The 19947-nt window shown below is 44.8% G+C and overlaps 1 protein-coding gene across 2 annotated transcripts; it reads right to left on the minus strand.

Annotated features, from left to right (window-relative positions):
* Positions 1-241: 241 nt before the first annotated feature.
* On the minus strand, positions 242-17392 carry LOC115599951. Of its 2 annotated transcripts, none has more exons than XM_030467786.1 (6): positions 17027-17392; positions 7176-7643; positions 4585-4725; positions 4106-4174; positions 3364-3454; positions 242-2954 (listed from the first exon to the last, which is right to left on the minus strand). In XM_030467786.1, the coding sequence occupies exons 1-6, from the start codon at positions 17079-17081 to the stop codon at positions 2747-2749; spliced, it is 1032 nt and encodes a 343-aa protein (XP_030323646.1). In that variant the 5' UTR covers positions 17082-17392; the 3' UTR covers positions 242-2746. The 2 variants fall into 2 exon arrangements, with proteins under 2 accessions (XP_030323646.1, XP_030323644.1); XM_030467784.1 differs by having other exon boundaries at positions 7176-7646.
* Positions 17393-19947: the final 2555 nt, after the last annotated feature.

Genomic DNA, 19947 nt, shown 5'->3' on the forward strand with positions numbered 1-19947 from the left:
TATTCCTTGCTTTGGGTGTGAAATGAGGGTGATCAGCATCACATCAGACCTGAAGAAGACTTGACATACCAGAGATGCAGCATAACAGGTCTGAGAAGTATGGGATGCAGTTTAGTATTATGTTGCTCATTCTGTGGTGCAGCATGCATTAATAACTTTAGTACAACTGTGTCTTTCTCATCAGTCTATTATCTTTCTGCAGTGTGACTGATGAAAGCCCCTTTATAGCTCACCCCTTTTAATGTATGTGTATGTACATATACATACCCACAGAAAGGGATAGGCTATAAGGGAGCTTTAATATGGATATATACACACATAAACAATTCCAGTGCTCCCCCACTTTACAGTCAGGTTTTGTTTTGTTTGTGAACACTGCTTGAAACCACTGCATTCAGCTGACAGCAGAGAGGGAACAGCACATAGTTTGTGCAGTTGCTCTGCATGTTTCTCAGCTGTCTTTAGAAGCAGAGGAGGGAGCATCTCTCCCACTCTCACCTGGTGCAGCCTGAGGGCAGAATCAGCTGTTCTTTTTAAGACAGCTCATGATGAGTGCTCCCACTGTCAGCTTCCCTGCCCATACCTTGGAAAATTTTGTCTCTAAGCATCTAATGTAGGTGAGAAATACCTATAACATAATAATCAGTAAAAATGAGGGGAGAAAGTAGTTTTAAAAGTCTGTGCTGCTTCACAGCCTTATTTTTTCATTATTGTTTGAACTACTGTTTAACCAGTGCTATGTATGTAAACAATGGTGGTGACTGCCTTCATGTTTATGAGCTATTAGTGTATTCAGTAATAATTACAGAGAGTCATTACCAAGTCATCTGTTTTGCCCATTCAGCAATAATGAACACAAGCACTTGCTGCTTTGGAAAGCACAACATCAGCTGAACTCCAAGTAAGTGTTTACATTTTAATGACACTTCATGCATCATGTTCCTAAAGTGTGTCCAGGTTTTGGAGGCTACCAAGTGCTATGCACTGTAAGGGGATGTGCTCCTTGGAGAAAGTTTCAAAGGCAGGCATCTCAATTGTGGTAGGAAAAGATAGAACTGTGGTAATTGGTGAGGCACCACATGTGCATTTTGATCAATTTCTGTACTGGAAGTATTCCCACAGATTCTTTGTCTAAAGTGATGTGTATGCATTTGGAAACTTGGCCCGAAAGCCTTTGGATTTGTTTTAAAGTGGACACACTGGAAAATCAGAATTTAATCCTGATGGTTGTTTTTGTTCACTGCTTGTTGGTGAACAAAGAGTTCTTCTTCTGCCCATGTCTAGTAGTAAAATATTTTCCCAAAGAGTATGTGGGAAAGCCTCCAGTAAGTAATTATGGAATAACCTGTCTGGGAAAGACAATTTTTTCCAGCCTTTATGATTTTTATGCCCTGAACTAGTAAGATTTGTATTTTCTTTTTTGAGACCAGCTAAGCTCTTGGTTGTAATAGTATCTCATGGCAGCCAAGTTGTTACCGGGCTGTAGATCTATGTTTAAAAAGTAAAAAAGAGAGATTTAAAATTCCCTGAAGACCTTACTTCTACTGTAGGTTAAATAAAATCAAACTAGAGAAGTCCAAGCTCCACTGAATTACCACAACAACTTAGTTTAAGTAAAGCAAAAATTCTTTAAGTGTGAGTAAGAAACACATTAGGATATATTTTCCCTTTCTCTACTGAACAAATACAGTGATGCAACTCATGCTTGTAATTTCCTGGATCAGAGAGAAGGAAAGCATAAATACATGAATATTAGCAAAGCACCAAGACATTGTAAGTTTCACTGAGAAAAGATCAGGACTAAGTGTGATGGGTCACAGTTAATTATGCACATACAAGAAGAGTGAAGGCTGTAAATAGTGCCTTGCTTTTTTCTATAAAGAGCCCATATTTTGGCCCAAATCGGAGCAGCGTCTGTTCATTGATTATTCCATAGGACTATAGGGAATTAGAGACTGAAGCTGGCATAGGATGGCTGGAAAAATGTAATATCCCCAATAAGCATCACTGACATCACTTGTCACTACATAGAGAAAGAGACTGTGCGTTCTAATAAGGTCTAATACATTGTAAATATAGGTATATTCTGAGAGATACATTATCTTTCAGCAGAACTCTTGCAGTGATGCAGAGAAGATGATAGAGTGCTAAATTTTATATTAGAAAAACGAGTGTAACTTAATCGATAACTTAGCGGGAGGAGTATTTTGGCAGGTATCTGAAGGAGACTCTTGAGTCATGAAGGTAGTGCTTATTATTTATATTCTTGTGCTGACAAAGCAACTGACAACCTCCTGTGTGTGTTGGCAGGTATTTTTGTCTTAAAAGAGATTTAAGGATCATCAGGGCACCTGTTTCTCACACCTTGCCTCCAAGGATTTACTTTTTCATATGCTTTAGTAACCCTAGAATTTCAGGTCATTGGGCAGTTGCAGCTGGCACGAGCCTCAGCTTCTTTTAACTAAATCTGGGGTTTGTTGGGTTAAATCAGCTCTGGAGGAGCTAAGCAGCGTGTGCCTATACAAATCAAACAATCTGCTCTGCTTGCTTCAGCCTCATGCTGTGCAAGGAGATTGTTCTCAAGTGTTAAAAGAAAAAAAAAAAACCACAAAAAACCCAAACAACAAACAGTGCTTAAAACTCCCCATCAAAACAGCCAGCTAGGGAGGAGACCGGGAATGGTGGCACCCTTCCTGGTGGGAAGAGTGACACAGCGTGGAGCAGCAGCTCCCTTATTTTTGTGGTGCTAGTCCATTTGATAATTTGTGTTATCAAAGAGAGGCGTGACAGTCCCATCTTTCCACTCAATGAGGATCTCACCATGCCTCAGGGAAGGGGAGCGGGATGGTGGGAGGTACAGCTGAGGGCCTCTTCGTAAGGGAGGCGGCTCCCGTAAGTCAGCTCTGCTGCTGTGGGCTGGGGAACTCTTCAGAGCAGAGAGGACTTTCTTCTTCCTAGGAGGAGAGAGAAGAGGTCGTGTAAGTGCATCTGCCTGTCTCTTAGTTGGATCAGCAGCCACAGTGCCCAAATTCCCTAAACCTTCAGGAATGGTGGTGGGGTGTGTGAGGGAGAAGGAACCAGTATCAATTGGCTGCATTTGAGTGGGACAGTAAGCGGGAGGAGGAAATAGGGACAAGAGGGGATAAGGGAGGGGAGGATAAGGGAGATAAGGACAAGAAATCAATAAGGGTGACAAAAGTGAGCAGACCTGTCTTCTCAGAGCCAAATGCTTCAGGTGTGGGATTGGGAAGGGTGCCAAGATGAAGACCTGTTTTGAGATACTAGGCACTTTGTATCTCTCTGAGGGACTTGAGATACTTGCCACTAGAAGTGGAAAACAGAATGAACTTTCCTCTCACTTACTTGTTGTAATGAACATTGAGTGTCAGTATTATTAATCCCAGTATAAAGGCCAAGGGGCTGAGGACCAGCATGGCTGTCTTCCAGTTGGTGCCTGGAAAGGACATCATAGAAAACATTCATGCATTAGCTGAACGTACCCCTGTTCTTAAGCAAAAGCCATGATTCCTAAGAAAAACAGCCCTGCAATATCTCTGAAGACTAGCAGATAACAGGAAAACTGCTGGTGGCTTTTGTGGTTTTTTTCTTTGTTTTTTTTTGGTGATTTTTTTTTGGGGGGGGGGTGTTTTTTTGGTGTTTTCTTTGGTTGGTTGGTTTTGGGATTTTTTTGTGAGATCAAACACCTTATACCTGCTTTACACTGCACAGCATCCCTCTATCAAAAACAGTCAAAAAAGTTGTTTTGGGTTTTTTTTCTCACAAGGAAGATAGTAACTGTTCATGCCACCCTGCTCTGCAGCTCTCTAATAAGGGCAGGGGGAAGGCACCGTTGCCAGTGCATTGCCAGGGTATCTATTTTTCCTGGTTAACTGGGTCAAAACATTTGCTTGTTTTCACTCACTTTCATACTCCAGGCCCAGGGAGACTTGTTTAACCTTTAAAAGGTTTTTTTCTAACAGATAATTTGGTGCTGTCATTCCCTAATGAGCATCCTCAGCAGGGCCCAGGTTAACTCTTTATTGATGGGAAGGTGAGGGGCATTGAAGAACCCTCATCTGGTCTCTTCCTCTTTCCTCTTTCCTACCTGAAAACCTGGCCCCAGCATTTTTCCCTCGATTTCCATGGTGCTTTTTTGAGTGATTGTGGGACACATCTGGAGGAAGAAGCAGAGAAACTCAGATTAGCATCTTCCACTGCTGGACTGGAGGAAGCTCCAGCTTTCTCCTGGGGCTGCACAGTAAGTCCATAGCCTCTTTGTCTGGAGCTGTCAGGGAAAAGGGAACTTTCTTGTTCTCATCATTCCCTAGCCACAGATATTTTTTGCTTATTTTCTTCTCATGGCTGTGCTTCCAGGTTGCCTGGAAGACTGTGGCTGTATCACTGCACCCTTTGCCAAGGCAGACGTCTCAACACGTGTGAGAGCAAAGCCTTGAACTGCTCAGTGGTACACATGGAAGTTGTTCCAAAGTGCCCAGGTACTTACCACCACTGAAAATACTGAGAGTATTTTCACTTTGCTTCCTGCTGTTCTCACACATGGATTCAGAAAAGAAAAGTGCTCACCCTCGTTTGCTGGGAGATATGCTTGTCTGGTCTTCACTGGAGGCACTGTGCTGTTAAATTTGTTAGCCAGAGGTGGGTCATTCAAGCCCACAGAAGAATCGCTGTCCACAGCATCCATCTTTGATGAATCAATGGTTTTAGCTTGGGAGGAAATAAAGCAAAGATGTCAATGATTATAATTTACTTTTTAAACAGGAATCTGGACGCACTCAGTTCCTGGCAAGGAAGGGAGCCCAGCCTTGCCATGTTAGTCTTAAAAGTAGCACCAGCTGGTAACAGATGAGGTGTGAGGAAGAGACAAGTAGATCTGTAGTTAAGCATCACAGGTTTTACTGACACAGCAGATGAAGAAATCATGGTGATTATCTTCTGCAAGGCTCAAGAGTTTCCTTTGCCTTGCCATTTTGACTACAGAAGCAGGGTATGTGGGATAACAGCTACTTCTAGAGGGGGTGTTGTGGGATATCTTGTGGCAGTGATAGTCCATCCCCCTCCTTATGCAGTGATAGTCCTTATCCCCTCTTGCCACTTATTTGTGTGGCAAAACCAAGATACTTCTGCAGAGTTCCACACTGCTTATCCCAACCTCATCCCGGTCTGTGGCATGAGCATCAATGGGTACACCAGAGGTGTAATTTATAGAGCAAACAACCTGTTTAAGTAAGAGTTGTTGGTCAATGGCCAACTGAATCTTAGGTAAGAAAAGCCTGAAAAAACACATAGACTTTTGAGGTTATTACTGATTAGTCAGAGGTTCCCTCCAGTAGATGCTGATCCATGGGGTTGATAGGAACACTACTGGCTAGCACAAGATGCACCAACCAGCTGGCACAACCTGATTCAAAGCCTGCTCTGTGTTGACCCTCGCAGCCTTATTTGTGGAGTCTGGCTTTGAGGCAGTGCTGGACTGCCAGGAACATTGCCTTGGGGAATGCAAATGCCCTTTTCACTCCTGTTTTTTCCCATATCTTAAATGTTCCACGCATTTCCTAGTCTATATTTAACTAGCTTATTATGGTATCTAATTTTTATTGGTTGTATTTACCTTAAAATTAAATAAACACTAACAGTTGTGGTAATTATATCATGGCACATGGTTAACCATCTAGTTTGCTAATTAAAAACCTTGGTAAAAAGGCCGTCTTGTCTGCACACAAGGCTATTGTATCTCATGTCAAATTATATATAGCTTCCTTGTGTCTATAGGTTATAATCCATTTCCTTATGCCAACCAGATTCATCATTTTTTCTCTTTACTCATTTCTGCAAAGCTGAAAATCTCACTGGAGCCATCAAGCCTCAAGGTAGGGGATAACCTCATGTAAGGAAAATAATTTCCCCTGAGGAAGGTTGGGAACCTTATCACCTACAGAGGAGACAGGCACTGAAAAGGCATTATGAATTCCATCCCTTTTTTGGTTCCTGTAGTGGAAGAAGAGAGAGAAGGAGAGGATGGGGTAAAGAATTGTGGTTTTGAGGTCTCAGTTCAGCACACAGCTTCACAAGAAAAGTCCTGAAGTGTCCTTCATTTGCACAAGTGAGTAAATGAAAAAGGGAAACGGACCTGATCATGAATTATCAGTGGTAGCAATGACCTTCATTGGACATTTGACAAATGATGACAGTCACATCTTGATGCACTGATGCACTGATCAGCCCTGTTGTCTGTTGGCAACATCAAGACCAATGTTTCTGCCATTTTTGTGTCCAGTCTCAGCTAAATTATATTTAGCAGAGACCAAGGCCATAAAGCTGTTAATATAAAACTGAATTTTTCTGATCTTTTGGCTTTTCTTAATACAAAGGGAGGGCAGCACTTCCCACCACATGCTGTGTTCATTAATCTCTTTTAAGATTACATCAGGCACCAGGAGTGAGGTTTACTTTTGAGGGTGATGAAGGCATGGGATGATGGTTAGAACCATGGCTTCATTAGTGACAGAAGCACTGTCTGACAGGAGGTAACTGTAACATGTTGCTTAGAAACTGAAGCAACTATTTTTCATTTCTCATAGCAGCTCAATAATTCATACAAGTTTAAAAGAGGCTTTCAGCTGCACCAGTGTTCTGGTTACCAAAAAATGACATTATTAAGTAATGAAAACCCCTTCAAAATCTTAAGGACCCGACTTCATGGGGCTTCCTTGTTTTGTATTTGGGAGGCTGAAGCAATTCCAGCTATTCTTAGCTCTGGGCACTGATTCATATGAACTTTCCAAAATACTTGACTTCTGCCAGTCATCAGAAATGCATCTGGGTTTTAGTGACCTGATCCTGTAAATACCTTACAGGATATAATAATACCTTAGTAATATAAATAAAATACCTAATATGAATATATTATATACCTATAAATATAAAAAAATACCCAATACCTTAACTATTTTATGGAAATGACTGAACAGTGTCTATTGCAAACCAGTTGTACCAAACATTGGTACCAATATGGGCTGACTTGGAGCTATTTGATATCTCTCCAGATGGGGTCGAAGTGACCATGAGTTAGAATGATGAATGTAAGCCAGGTGTTAGGTGGCTTGGATGACTCCTAAGGTTAGATGTTATCTGATGCTAAATCTACCTCATCTTACTTTCATAGATCCACACATGTGTGTCTGCAGCTGCTTGCGTGGGTTTGCTGGGCCTTGGGGCTGCCATCCAGGCAGGAGCACAGATGATTTCATTCTCTGAAGTCTTCCACTTGCTGAATTTGTCCTTCTCCCTCGAGACAAAGACCTTGTGGCCTCCTTCCTTGGTGCTAAGGTGGAAGCCAAAGCTCTGCAGAGTCAAGTGTCCCTTCTTGCTGCAGGACCAGGCTTGGCGTTCCCAGTCCCTGCAGGGCTCTAGCTTGACCAGAGCCTTCTCCTGTGTCATGGGGGCTGTCAGGCACTGCTTTGTCTGAAGGCTGATGATGGTCCTGGTGGCAGGGTCCCAGCTCCACTGCTGAGGCTGGGAGTGCACCTTGCAGTCAGCCAGGCTGATGCTGTTGGTCTTGTGGTGGGAGACACGGATGCACTTTTCCAGCCGGCTGTTCCTGATGAGGAAGCCTTGTCCCTCTGCTACTGGGGTACAATCAGAGCAGGGTTTACTACTGTGCATGGCTAAGGCAACTCTGTCTTCTGAGCACCAGACACTGTAAATACCCCAGGGAAGTGAAGACATAACTCACCAGTCTTTTCCTGGGTGGGCACGCCTAGGTAAACTGTTCCCCCAACTTCCTAATTCCCCAGAATGACATTTTTTTTAAAATACAGGGTATGCAAATAGCCAGGAGTAATACTAGAGAAAAAAACAAGGGCATAACTAACTCACTTAGCTAGTGAGGAAAAACTCACAAAATTTGAAAAGTGGTACAATTAATTATTCAATATGTGCCTATGCATATTTAATTCAATATTTCAGCTGCTTTAGACAGGTGCCCACCCATCCCTCCCTCCAAAATAATTGGGTGGTTTGGCTTTTTTTCGCTCCTGTCTGGATCAAATCATTCTTACCAAAAGCAACTGAAACCCCCAGATGCTCCAGGTGCTATTCATCTGGGGTGAATTAGGCCACCTTGGACTGCTGTTTCCATCAAGTGGCTTCTGGTGATACTACAGCAATGCTGAGACAAAACCATACCCCATCAGAACCTGGGAGTACTTGGCTGGCACAGCTCATGTACATATTGAAACCTGAATTTAGCATACCTGAGGTTGGTCTGTGTTCCCCAGGCACGAAGGGACCATTTTTAAGGATCTGTTTGTAAGAGGGCGAGGTTACAGCTGACACACAGTTTGAAGCAATTTCTATAATTGCTTGTTGCTTTTAATAGAAATGTGTCCCAACATAGCTGGATGGATATTATCCTGTTAGCTAGCTAATTGCTCCTGTTTTCAGTACAAAATCATCAGGTGTGGCTTTTGAACATCCTGAGTGAAATGTCAAATGCTAAACCATCTGTCACTGATGTCAGTGCACCTTCTGCTTTGCATTTTATGCCTAAGACAGAGGAACAGAGGGATATCTGAGAAATCTTTTAACACATGGTAACTCACAGCTTTTGTAGTAGCTGTTTTTCCCCCTCTTTTCCCCAGGAGTCAGTTGTGAAAGCCCCATCACCATACAGTACTGCACCTAAAGACTTAGAGGAGATTGGAAAGTGATGATGATGAGAACACTGATGTTTATCTAAACAACAATTTCTGCAGAGTTTCCCCTCCCAAAGCAAAGAACAATGCTTTCCTTGGCAGTGAGTATTTGGCTCAGTACCTGAAAAAACTAATGACAGTGTAAACAGAAGCCAGTACACAATACCAAGTGGATGAACAATAGCTTAAAAGACCTCTGACAGATTTTGTCAGGAAATCCTAGGGGTCTGCTAGATTAATAATGCCTGGCCTTTGTTCAGTCACAAATGCTCAAGGATTTCTGCTCATCCTGGATGTGTGGGGAGAGGCAGCCAGAAACTACAGTATAACTCCTGTGCCAGCTCTGAGGTGAGGAAGGATGTGTCCATTCTGGCATATTAAGTTTTGTGGACTTGTAATAACCACTGATCCAGGCAATTCCTACCGAGCCCATGTGCCTAAACTGAAATTAAATTTCGGGGGTGATCTGTGAGCACCTTGTGAGTCCTGTCCTTTTCACCCCTTATTGAGGGCTAAATGGAGGGAAGGTGTTCAGTGCATCTTGGGCTTGAGTTTCTGCCAGCTTCCAAAGGAAATGTCCCATAAGCTCCCATAAGATTTACATAATACAGGGGGATTAATACAATACCCCCACCATATTATAGGACCTGGTAATCCAGGATTGTCACCTCTTTGCTTTACCTTAACAGGGAGAAACCCATTTCCAAAGCAATGATCTGAGCAACACACAAAAACATAGCAGGGGAACTTAAACTCCTGAACCCAGTGTAGTGCTTTCAGCACTTGACTGGACCTTATTAGCATTTGCAAACAGGGAAGGAGGATAAAACAAGTAAAGAGCTCACTTAAGGCAGCAAGGACATCAGTGCTTGCTTCCTAAAATGTATTAGCCAAGGAAAAGAGCATCACTCAGTATAAATAGTTAAAATGTTTTTTCCCATGTACCCTGCATTCTGTATAATCTGAAGTTCAAAAACTGTTGTATTGCTCAATTGGTACCATGACCTCCTCATGCAGCTTCACATGGCCAGGTTCTGTTTTGATTATTCTGAATAATTCTTTGTCATCAGCAAAATTTAACTTCATTATTCACCACTTTCCTCAAGATTACTGCCTCAAACAGCGGTGATTTTTTTCATCACTTGCTGATACCTTCCCTATACTGTGATCACTGTCAACTTATTCCACCTCTTTGTACCAGCCAGGGACTGAAATCTCTCTCTTACTCCACAAGAATGCAATTTTAGGGCCCTGGTGGAAGTATCTTACCAAAAGCCTTTGCAAACGCAACACAAGGTCTGGATCATCTTACCACATTTATGGTAAACTCATTGATGCCATAACAGATGTCAGGCCCATTACAAAAGCTGCATTGACTTTTCTTGTGTTTCTCTGTCTGTCTGCAAATTCCATTTTTTGTTTTCACTGACTTGCCTGATCCCAAACTTTAACAAAGTGACCTGTGTTTGCCCAGACTCTGCAGGAATCACTCTTAAGGTGCACACAATTATCGTAATGCAGTCCTTTGATGCTGAGGCTGCTTTAAGCCATAGTTAGAAGTTTAAAAAAATGTCATTTTTACTTTCTCCTAACTCAGTGTGAATGCCATTTGGGCTTCTCATTTGTCACAGATTATACAACTTCTCCCCCTCCCCTTAAGCTTTCTTTCTCAACAATTTTGCTTGTGGGTGGGCTGCTTTGTGATGACCTCCCTGACCATGTCTGCAATAGTGCATTCAGCCTTTCAACCCTACCCTGCTATGGTTGTTCTTCTTACTACTAAGTTAGTGGTATCCTTACAATCCCACTGAGTTCCTACTTCATATAGAATCATAGAATCATAGAATTGGCTGGGTTGGAAGGGACCTCAGAGATCATCGAGTCCAACCATATACATTTGAAAATTCCTGTTAGTATTTTATGCTCTCTATGTTGCTTCTCTAAATTTTTTTCTCATAATTTTAATTACTAAACATGCCAGAATCTCCGTTTTGTTTTTCTTCTCTTAGACGTGACTGTTCATTTCAAAGTTTCATTTAGAAAATAACAATTGAAGAGCATTGCTGTTTAACTCAGGATACGTTTTGTTGCTGTTCTCCGTGTACAGTCCCTGGTCGTGTACGTTATCTTCTAAAGAATCACTGTTACCTGCATGGCAGCATCAAGCATCATGCTTCCCCATGTCACCTACCAGCCTGTTCCACTTTTAAGCTGTCCTTTTCTACAGCTTTTCTTGGCTTTATGCAAGTCTCAGTTTGCAGAGACTCACCTTACTGAAGGTCCATGGCAGCCCTCCCACAACAATACACGTGAGCTGAGGAACCTCAACACTGCAGCTGAAGTGCTTTCCTCTGAAATATGTGTAGCTCCTCAGCAGCATATGACACCAAGTTGTTAATAGTTTTTTATCTTCACACCATATCTTGGGTGTGAAGTATGAAGTCTTGGGTGTGGTATAAAAGTATAGCTCCCATTTTACAGCTCGGGAAGAGAGGTCTACCTAAACCTTGGTTGGTTCAACCTTACACAAGAAGGTGGCAGCAAAGCTAGAGCCATAATTCTGCTCCTCTGAGTGGTCTGTGTCTTCCCTGTCTTCCCAGAGGCCCTGAGCTCTCTGTTCGGTGAGCTATCAACAGCAGGATCTTCCTTGTGATGCTTTGTGTCATCCTTGCCAAGATGTGAGCCCATGTCCATCATACAGGTTCACCATCCATCACTGCCTATATGTTGCTCTCCTGAGGTCAGAATGTTGTAATCTCAGTGAGTAACTTACACTACATGTAACTGATGGTCACTACAGATGCCCCACACAGTCATAAGAACCACAAAAAAAGCTGGAGCATATTTGCCTTGGGATACACATCAGACACTGAGAATTCTTACTCAGGAGGCAAATTACTTTTTTTTTTTTTTCCCATCACTGCCAAGTCCCAATCTTCAGCAGCACAGCAAATAAGGCCATCAGCCATGACATTTTGGAAAGGTTAACCTGGAGCAAGCAGAGAATCCAATGTACACCCTGGGGATGGGGCTCAGAATCTCTAGAAAAGGCCAGCCTTACCCACAGAGCCTGAGTAGATGCCTGCTTTGAGCTTGCATCTCTTGGCCTTTTTGTATTTTTAGGAACAAAATAAACAATTTCTAGCAAAAGCTCTTAATGCCAGCATGTTTGTCATATGATATTGCCACTCTGGTTACAAGAAAGAAAAGTAAGCAAGCTGCCCCTCTGCAGCATGGCCACCCTTGGGACATGCTGTTCCTTGTAGGATTAGGAGCAAAAACTGTGCAACATTCCTAATTAAGGTAATGCCACCAGGAAAGCCTTGGTTACCAGTAATCCCAGTCTGGCTGGGAAAGTTTCTGCTGCTTCTCAGCAGTGCCTGGGTGGGCTTGATCAAAGCCATTCTGCAAACTGCTTGGGCATGGGTCTCTCTGATTAGAGGCTCTGAGGAGGGAAGGGATAAGTCAGATCTGAGCAAGCACAGGTTCCAAAACCACTCCAGGCTCCAAGGAACCTCATCATTGCACTTGGTATCTTTTGCCCTCCCTGGTGAGGTTCCTAACTCTTTGAAAAATCCTTTAATTTGGATAATTAATTAGGATAAAAGTGCCAAATAGGTGTTTTCTGTTGGGAAAAGGTGACCACAGGGTCACAGTCAGGAATTTACCTTTACCAGCCTATGCCTGTCCTCAAAGGTACTCATCCATCTGCAGCAGCCACTGCACCTCTTGTAAGGACTGCTTCCTGGAGACATCCCACAGCCCAGGAGAACTCCCAAATGTGGCTCTTAGATACCACCATAAGACAGCAAGTCATCCTGAGTCACCCAAGCCATAGCAACAGTGACTTGGAGAAACTCCAAGCTGTCTTTGTTGCTTCCACCCAAAATGAGCACAGCACATGGATGAGAAACCTTGGAGCCAGCAGTGCCATAGCTTGAGTTATGGTGAGACAAGCTAGGGATTTATTCTGGCTCAGGTAAATCTACCTCCACTGCTTGCTGCTGCAGGTGACCCTGTTCCCTACAGAGTATGCACTGATGGACACTGACCCACACCATTCTCCTACACATTACATATCCTTGCCTTCTTGCATAACATCCTGAATATAGGTTCTCCTAGGATTTAGGGTCCTCTTCTCAGTCAATTGATCCAGCTCAATGGGCATTAGGTGGGAAGACGTTTTGGAAGACTGGTATCCTCTCAAAGGTGCTTTGCCAGCAATTTGGTCTTTGCCATAGCTCTAAAAACAGTTGTGAGGGACTCCAGCTCTTACTAGAAATGCTCTCAGCCCCAGAGAAGAAAAATTAACCAGAGCATGTGGTAAAGGCCATCTTTAGCTCTTCAGACACTCTGTTGATGAGAATAACACAGCTCCCTATCCTGGTACTGATTGTTGGACCCTTCCTTCAGGCCAGCACAGCATCTACCTTCCCCTGCCCTCCTGACCTTGCTGCTGGGCCTCACACTGGTAATGATAAGTTACCACAATTTCTATCCCTTGCTGGGATTCAGGTTCAGGCCTAGCTGTAGAGCAGGGCTTTTGTAGCACATCTGGATGGAGCATGTTAGGTGAGGGCAGAAGAGTCTCCCATGTGTCTGGCCATAGCAGCAGGAGCCATCTGCTGCCATGGCCTGAAGTTATCACATCCTGCCTATTCCAAATAGGAGGAGAGGGCCTGGAAGGCTGTTTCCACCTCCTGCAGAGGGTCAGGACCAGATAGAAATGAGAAGTGGTGGAAGAGAGAAGCTCCCATTTTAGACAGAAGGGTTCCCCATGCAGATGGAGCTTGGTGCTCAGTGTTTCCCTGTAAAAGCACTTGTAGGAACAGTACCTGAGTATGCTTAAAGCAAGCAGCTTGAGATGCTATCATGCAGACACAAACAAGGCCTTGAATAAATAAACAGGAGGAGACTTGAATGTGGCCCACCAAGAATTCCTCAAGAAAAGATCCCCCTCCATCCAAGGGACCAAACCCTTCTCTGATGCCCTAGCAGGAGACCAGCCCATGGCCATGGGATAAGGAAATTAAAACCAGCTGGAAGACACTTGGTTCCAGCTGTGGTAAGAGGGAGCTGGTGACCCAGCTGTTCTTGATCAAAGGCGGGAAACCCATATGTGTACAGGACAACAGTGAGATTGGCACTCTGCTGTCTATTTTGCCTGAATTTATACCCAAGACCAGTATGGCAGGAGGTGAATTAGGTATTTTTTGGAAAAAAACCCCAGCTGTTGACTGAAACCAATGTTATCTGTATTTTACTCTGGTCCCCCCTTGGGCTGTAACTGTGCTTACTTGGATGTAAAGTTTAGGGACACAAATACTCATGGCAAGCCAGTGGATGTGGCCAATCTACCTGTGAAGAGGGTAATGCTAGATGGAGCCTGGTGACTCCTTGTTGGAGAGCAAATGGGCACATGCCCATCAGGACCAGCAGAAAAGGCAGAGCTGGAGCTGGGTAAGCAGCTACCTGGTCACTCTCGGGAGCTCTCGGTTTATGGAGAACAATTTCCATCACTTCAGACAGCAGATCAGCTCCTGTCAATCTGTGTCATTGTTTATGGTGGAGTAAAAAAAGCCTACTAGAAAGAGACAGTAATTAGATGTCAAAGATGTCAAATGCCTTGTCACCACAAGTACCTGACTGCAAATACTTTTCTCAAATCTGCACTCAGATTATTTTCCAGTGTCCCCAAGAGAAGCTCCCAGCTGTTCCTTCTGGCAATCAAATCAGCTTGTGGGTTTTTTTCCAGCTACTGCTACTTTCTAAAGGTTATTTTACTTTTTATTTAACCAACAAGGCTTGATAGCTTTCTATGTTACTGCAAGATCCACTTCTGGTCAAGAGTCTCCACAAAGGCCTCCAAGAGAGCAGAGCAGCCACAGAAGAAGAAGAAAGGTTTTGTTATGGAAAAGCACATGGACAAATAATGGGAAGCAGGAGAGGCTGGTGAAGTCAGCATGAAGCTTATGCATGAGGGGAAAACCAGCCCCTGGGAGGAGGAGAGGCAGGGGCTGCCTGGTCAGGGATCAGTCCCAGGTGGGACACAGGGTGCTGAGGGAAGGTGGCATGCAGGAGGTGGCTGCTCACACAGCAGACTTGCATCCTTGCTGCCCAGGAGAGCCTGAGCAAGCTGGGGGAGGTCATTGATAGCCACAGAAGAGTCAGACACACCAGGGTCAAGAAGTCCCCTGAGTCTCCAGTGGGAGGCTGGAAAAGTAGAGCCAAGGAGAGGAAAGCCACTGACAGCCTCACTCTCAGTGCATGAGACTCAGTGTTAAAAATGGGGTTATTCCAGGTATTCTCTTCCTGCTTGTACATGCCCAGATCTGGCTGGTGCCCTACTTCCCACCACACGTCTCATTTCAGTGGGTTACTGTTTGTCTTCCTAAGAAAACATTTCAGCTCCATCCTTGCTTGCTGGGACTTTCCAAAGAAACCACTGTCACAGCCAGCTTAGGCAAGTCCAGGATTTCCAGTAGGAAACTGAACCCTCTCAGGTCTGTAGAGAGCAAGCACCTCTGTCCTGCTGGCAGTCTTCAAAACTCAGAAACCCAAGGCAGGATGAGATGAGGAGAGGCTGCTGCAGAGTGAGACCATTTCCAAGCAAGAACATGTTTGCTGTCTGCTCCCTGAGTTTGCTTTGGGCATGGCCAGGTACTGGGAAAATAAATTCCTATCTTGCACAACAGTTGTGCATTTATTAGTAGTCTGGCTGAACAGCTGATCATGTGATTGCACCAAAAGCATTTCACTGGAAAGGAAAATAAATGTCCTGTGCCAAAGGCCCTGTCATCCTCCTTAATTTACTAATAACACACAGACATGGGGCTCCTATCACTTGGCAGCAGTAAAGAGCCACCTTCTTCTAACACCAGAGACAAGATGTGCTTTAGAATGAGAGAAAGAGAAAGACCCTAAAGGCTGTTCTGCTCTGGCATCTCACCATGGTGTCACCTCCAGGTTCTAACCAGATCTCTCTTAACTTTGAGAAGATGCACATGTATCCTCACCCTTCAGTAGCACAGTGACAAACTCCTACCCTGTGACTTTAAAAATGGAGTAATTCAATTTGATGGATGTACTTTAATTGGCAAGATTTGGGGTGCAAAAAAACCAGCAGCAGATGGACAAAAGTCAGATCTGTAGGAGCACAAACCTCTCCTTTGAAGAGGCTGCAAAAGCAAACTGAGGGCTAACTGCTCAAAGAAACCCAGGGAACATATGCTTAGAGGTTGTGTAGCAGCTGCTGGTCAGAGCTGCTTGTCTGAGGTTTGTCTTTAAGGCATAAACATCCAGCTGTGCACCCCAAGTAGCTGTAGCCCTCTGGTCTAGGAAACTTGAAAAGCTCTGAGCAGGTAACCTGGAAAACTGCTGGGCTGTTCTCCTTGCAGATTCATGGACTCAACAAGACTTGAATCACTTCAGGGATTTATTTCAATGAGAGTCTTTTAATCTGGTATCTCAGACATTGTGGCAAAATAAAAAGGGAATTACTTACTAGCTCAGAGGCTTTGCCTGTTTTTAAGAAAAGAGATGCTGCCCACTGCCCATGGTGGGACAGCGGGAGATAGCGGGTAGGACTGCACATGGATATCTGCTCCTGGGTAGCACTGCTCCAGCTCTGCAGGATGATGCTCAGCAGGACCTCTGCTTTCCTCATATACCCATACACATCAAAAGTAAGGTTGCTTGGATTCAAAACACTCCTGTGTACGAGCAGGAGAGGGGATTTGAGCAACCTCAACAAACAGCTGGATGTTAAAATGAGCCACCATCCAGTTTGCTCCACAGAGATGAGTTGTACAGACACTACAGCTCCCCAGAACATCTCTGTCCCAAATGACTGCCACAGGAGCAAGACTATTGCAACAAGTTACTGCTCCTCTTCCCACCATACTCTTCCATACTGTATGCCCTGAGCCCACTCACTTCTGCTGAAAGGAGCAGCTGGAGCAGAGAGCAGAGGGCTCAGGAGGTCATTTAGTGCCTGTCTCACCCCAGAGCAGGTTTCTTCATCTGATACTCTCCGCAGTTTAGAAGCACTTTATAAAAGTGGCCAGGGTGATGCCACGATATCCCTGACCAAACCATCCCAGTACCTTGCCAGCCAGTCCCTCACTCCCCTGTACCCCTGTGTTTAATCTTATTTTAAATGCTGCCTTGAAATGTGCCCAGAGCCACTTATTTTACAGCTGGTGTGTTCAGAGCTTTGCAGCCCAAGCAACACTTCATCAGGAAAGCAGGTTAAAGCCTGGGAAGCACTTTGCTTCTCACTTACCATCTACCCCAAAGGAGAAGAAACTTACCTTCAAGCCAAGGAAGGAGGCAAATACAGCCCAGGCTCAGCCTGAAAAGATCCATGTTCTGCCAGCACTGCAGGGGGGAAGGAGCCCCTGAAGCCTCTTGCCCACGAGGAGTGCCAGGCAGCTCAGTTTTCCCCCTTCCTCTGTCATTCACAGCAGAAAAACCTGCTGGGAAGAGAAAAACTCTTTTGTCACAGTGCTGGAGACTTGGCAGCTGGCTTATCAGCAAAGGATCAGCATGGAGACATGGTCCTGCTCAGTGGCTGTCCCTGAGGAGAAATCATAAGACGAGCCAGAATGGGGGGGATGGGGACACTGGACTGAGATGCTCACAGCCACCAAGCTCAGCTCCTTAGCAGCCAGGGCTGGTTCCAGCAATGAGAGCAGAATGCTAAGCAGGCTGGCATGGTGCCTTGGCCAAGGATGGGAGCAGAGGAGGATGGAGGGCTGGGCTGGTAAGGAAAGGCCAAGTTTGCCTGGAGTGCGCGGAGGGGGTGTGGGATGTGTCTGCTCAGAATCTGTGCATGCTCACATGGTAGCTGTGTCTTTTGGGAGAATTATCCCTACTGAGATGAGTTTTTCAGCACTGTTACAGGTCACAGCAGGGGTAAAAACTCAGAAGTCAGTTCCAGGGATCCCAGAGCCTGAGGATGTTGGAGGGGAAGCCAAGCTCCTGGCCAGGGAGCAGAGTCCTGCTGCAGGTCTGTCCTGATGCTCACTCTGAGGGTAACTTGAGCCACGTTTGGCTTCTTGTGCATCTGCCTGGGCCCTGCACAGGGAGAAAAACTGCCCTGCCCAAAAGCTGCTGCCAGGTAAAATGGAAGCAGGGAAGTTCAGAGATAATTTTCCTAGTGAGATGCTCCCATTTAGCCAGATCTTCTCTGCACTTGTCTGCCCCATATGCTCGCTGAAGTAATTTCTCATCCAGGTATATCATTAACCTTTATGCATAATACACATAAATGTGATTGCTTAACATTTACTTTTGAGTTCCAGCCCCGGATGGCACCAATGTCATATCTCTCATCTGGGCAGATGTGACATCTCCCAATTTAAGTGGCCAGGCTGCCAAATTAAACCAGCACAGTGCTGGCTTCCACGAGAGGGCACTGGCTTGGGACAGAGCCTTGCAAAGGTGTCATCCCCTCTGTGCCCAGCCCGGGCTTTATGGGTCCCAGCTTTCCACCTATCAGAGGGGGGATCTGGCTTCTTCCCATGTGGATGTAGATAGGGCAAGGGGTATCCTACAGCCAAACAAAAAGTAAGGCTGGGGTAAATTCTTGCCCTCGTGAGGTTGCTCCTGCCTGGCTGTAGTACTGTGCTCAAGAAAAATACCATGGAACAGTTTGTTTTTTTTTTGGTATTACAGCTTTCTTTGGGATTACAGGCTTCTGTCCCTCATGTCAATGTGTCAAATTGCACTAAATACCAGGCATTTTTAATTTTAAAAAGTGCAGATGTTAAACTCTCCGCCACATGACTGGAGCTGAAGATGCAAACACTCTCCACAACATTTTCTGAGCAAGGGTTGTCTCTCCTACAGGAGGGGGAGGAGAGGAAAGGCACGTCCAGAGATGTCTCCCTGTCAGATGGAGAGCACCACAGAGAATATCCTGGTGAAAATTTACTGTGGTGTTCTATCAGGGATCCTGATGTTCCCTTGCCCCTGTGAGTGGTACATCTCCTGAGTTCTCCTCCTGGCCCTTTCATCCATTTCACACAAGGGAAACCGAGGCACAGAGAAGCTGTGAGCTGCCCAAAGCCATGAATTCTGAGGTCCTGTGTCCCAGATTTCTCCCAATCCACTGGATCACAGTTCTTTTTAACATCCAGAAAGTGGATCCCTCTCTATGTCAGGAAGGTTTCTCATCCTACCAGTTCCCCCACATGGATCTTTGATGCAGCCAAAGCATGAGAAGCACCATGCAGGGCCAGGCTACAAGTGTGTATGCCCAGGTCTAAATCCATCAGGGGCTCACAGAGGATGCCTTGGGAAAACTAAGAAAATAGTAAATGTGTCCTCTACTGTTTTCCTGCTACTTTCACCTCCGGATTTCCCAGGCCAAGAATGATTACCAGCTCCCCTGCTTCTGTTTGATGGGCAGCTTAGGTTTTGCTGTGAGCAAGCCTCTGTCACCTTCATGAGGACAATGATCACATCCTTATTCCCACTGCTTCCCTTCTTCCTGTAGAACCTTCCTAGAATCTTCCCTCTTACCCTGAGTCTTCTCTCTTCCTATTGTGCCCATTTAAACTCTGTGCAAAGCCTTTGGGAATTCCGTGTGTTCTCTTCTCTGAGGTGTGATTCCAGCTGTTCAAAGGGTATCTCTTTACTTCAAATAAAGTCTCCCATCTGTTGCCAAGCCGTGTTCACTTTCTTGCCCCAAGGAAAGGAAGGAGAGAAAGGCAAAGTCTCCAACTATTCTTCTAGAGGGCATGTGCTGGTGCTCCTCTTCCTATGGTGATGTCTTGAAGCATCTGGGCTCACCTCTACACAGCTTCTGATGCCATCATCTCCAGCTGGCATCAAGGGTGACAAAGGATGCCACAGCACAGGACGTGGCTGCTCTCCTTGCTGCCCATTGTCCTGTCCTGGGAAATTGGAGCAGAGATCATCTGGATATCTGCTCCATCTAGAGTCCCAGCTTAACACCATATCCATTGACAATTTTCTTCTGGCTATGGCACTCCCTTTATGAGATACAGGATGTTCAGGCTGCCACAGAACCCCTCTACCAGCACTACACTGTGTAAACCCTAACTCAGTAACCAAAGCCATTTTTAATCCTTGAGGAAAAGTCAGTCTAAAAATAATGCATCAGCACCAACCGAAATCAATCAGTGGAATATCAGCCACTGGGGTTTCAGGACACCACTTTGGCCTTATTTCTTAGACATCCAAGGAAATACTTGCATATACAATT

Source organism: Calypte anna, chromosome Z (assembly GCF_003957555.1).
Source record: "Calypte anna isolate BGI_N300 chromosome Z, bCalAnn1_v1.p, whole genome shotgun sequence".
In the NCBI taxonomy this organism is placed as follows: domain Eukaryota; kingdom Metazoa; phylum Chordata; class Aves; order Apodiformes; family Trochilidae; genus Calypte; species Calypte anna.

Coding starts and splice junctions, on each gene's coding strand:
- LOC115599951 (XM_030467784.1), bottom strand. CDS start 17,081: ATGGATCTTTTCAGGCTGAGCCTGGGCTGTATTTGCCTCCTTCCTTGG. Junction 4,726..7,175: donor ACATGTGTGGATCTATGAAA/GTAAGATGAGGT, acceptor TTTCCTCCCAAG/CTAAAACCATTGATTCATCA. Junction 3,455..4,105: donor TGCTGGGGCCAGGTTTTCAG/GTAGGAAAGAGG, acceptor TGTCCTTTCCAG/GCACCAACTGGAAGACAGCC.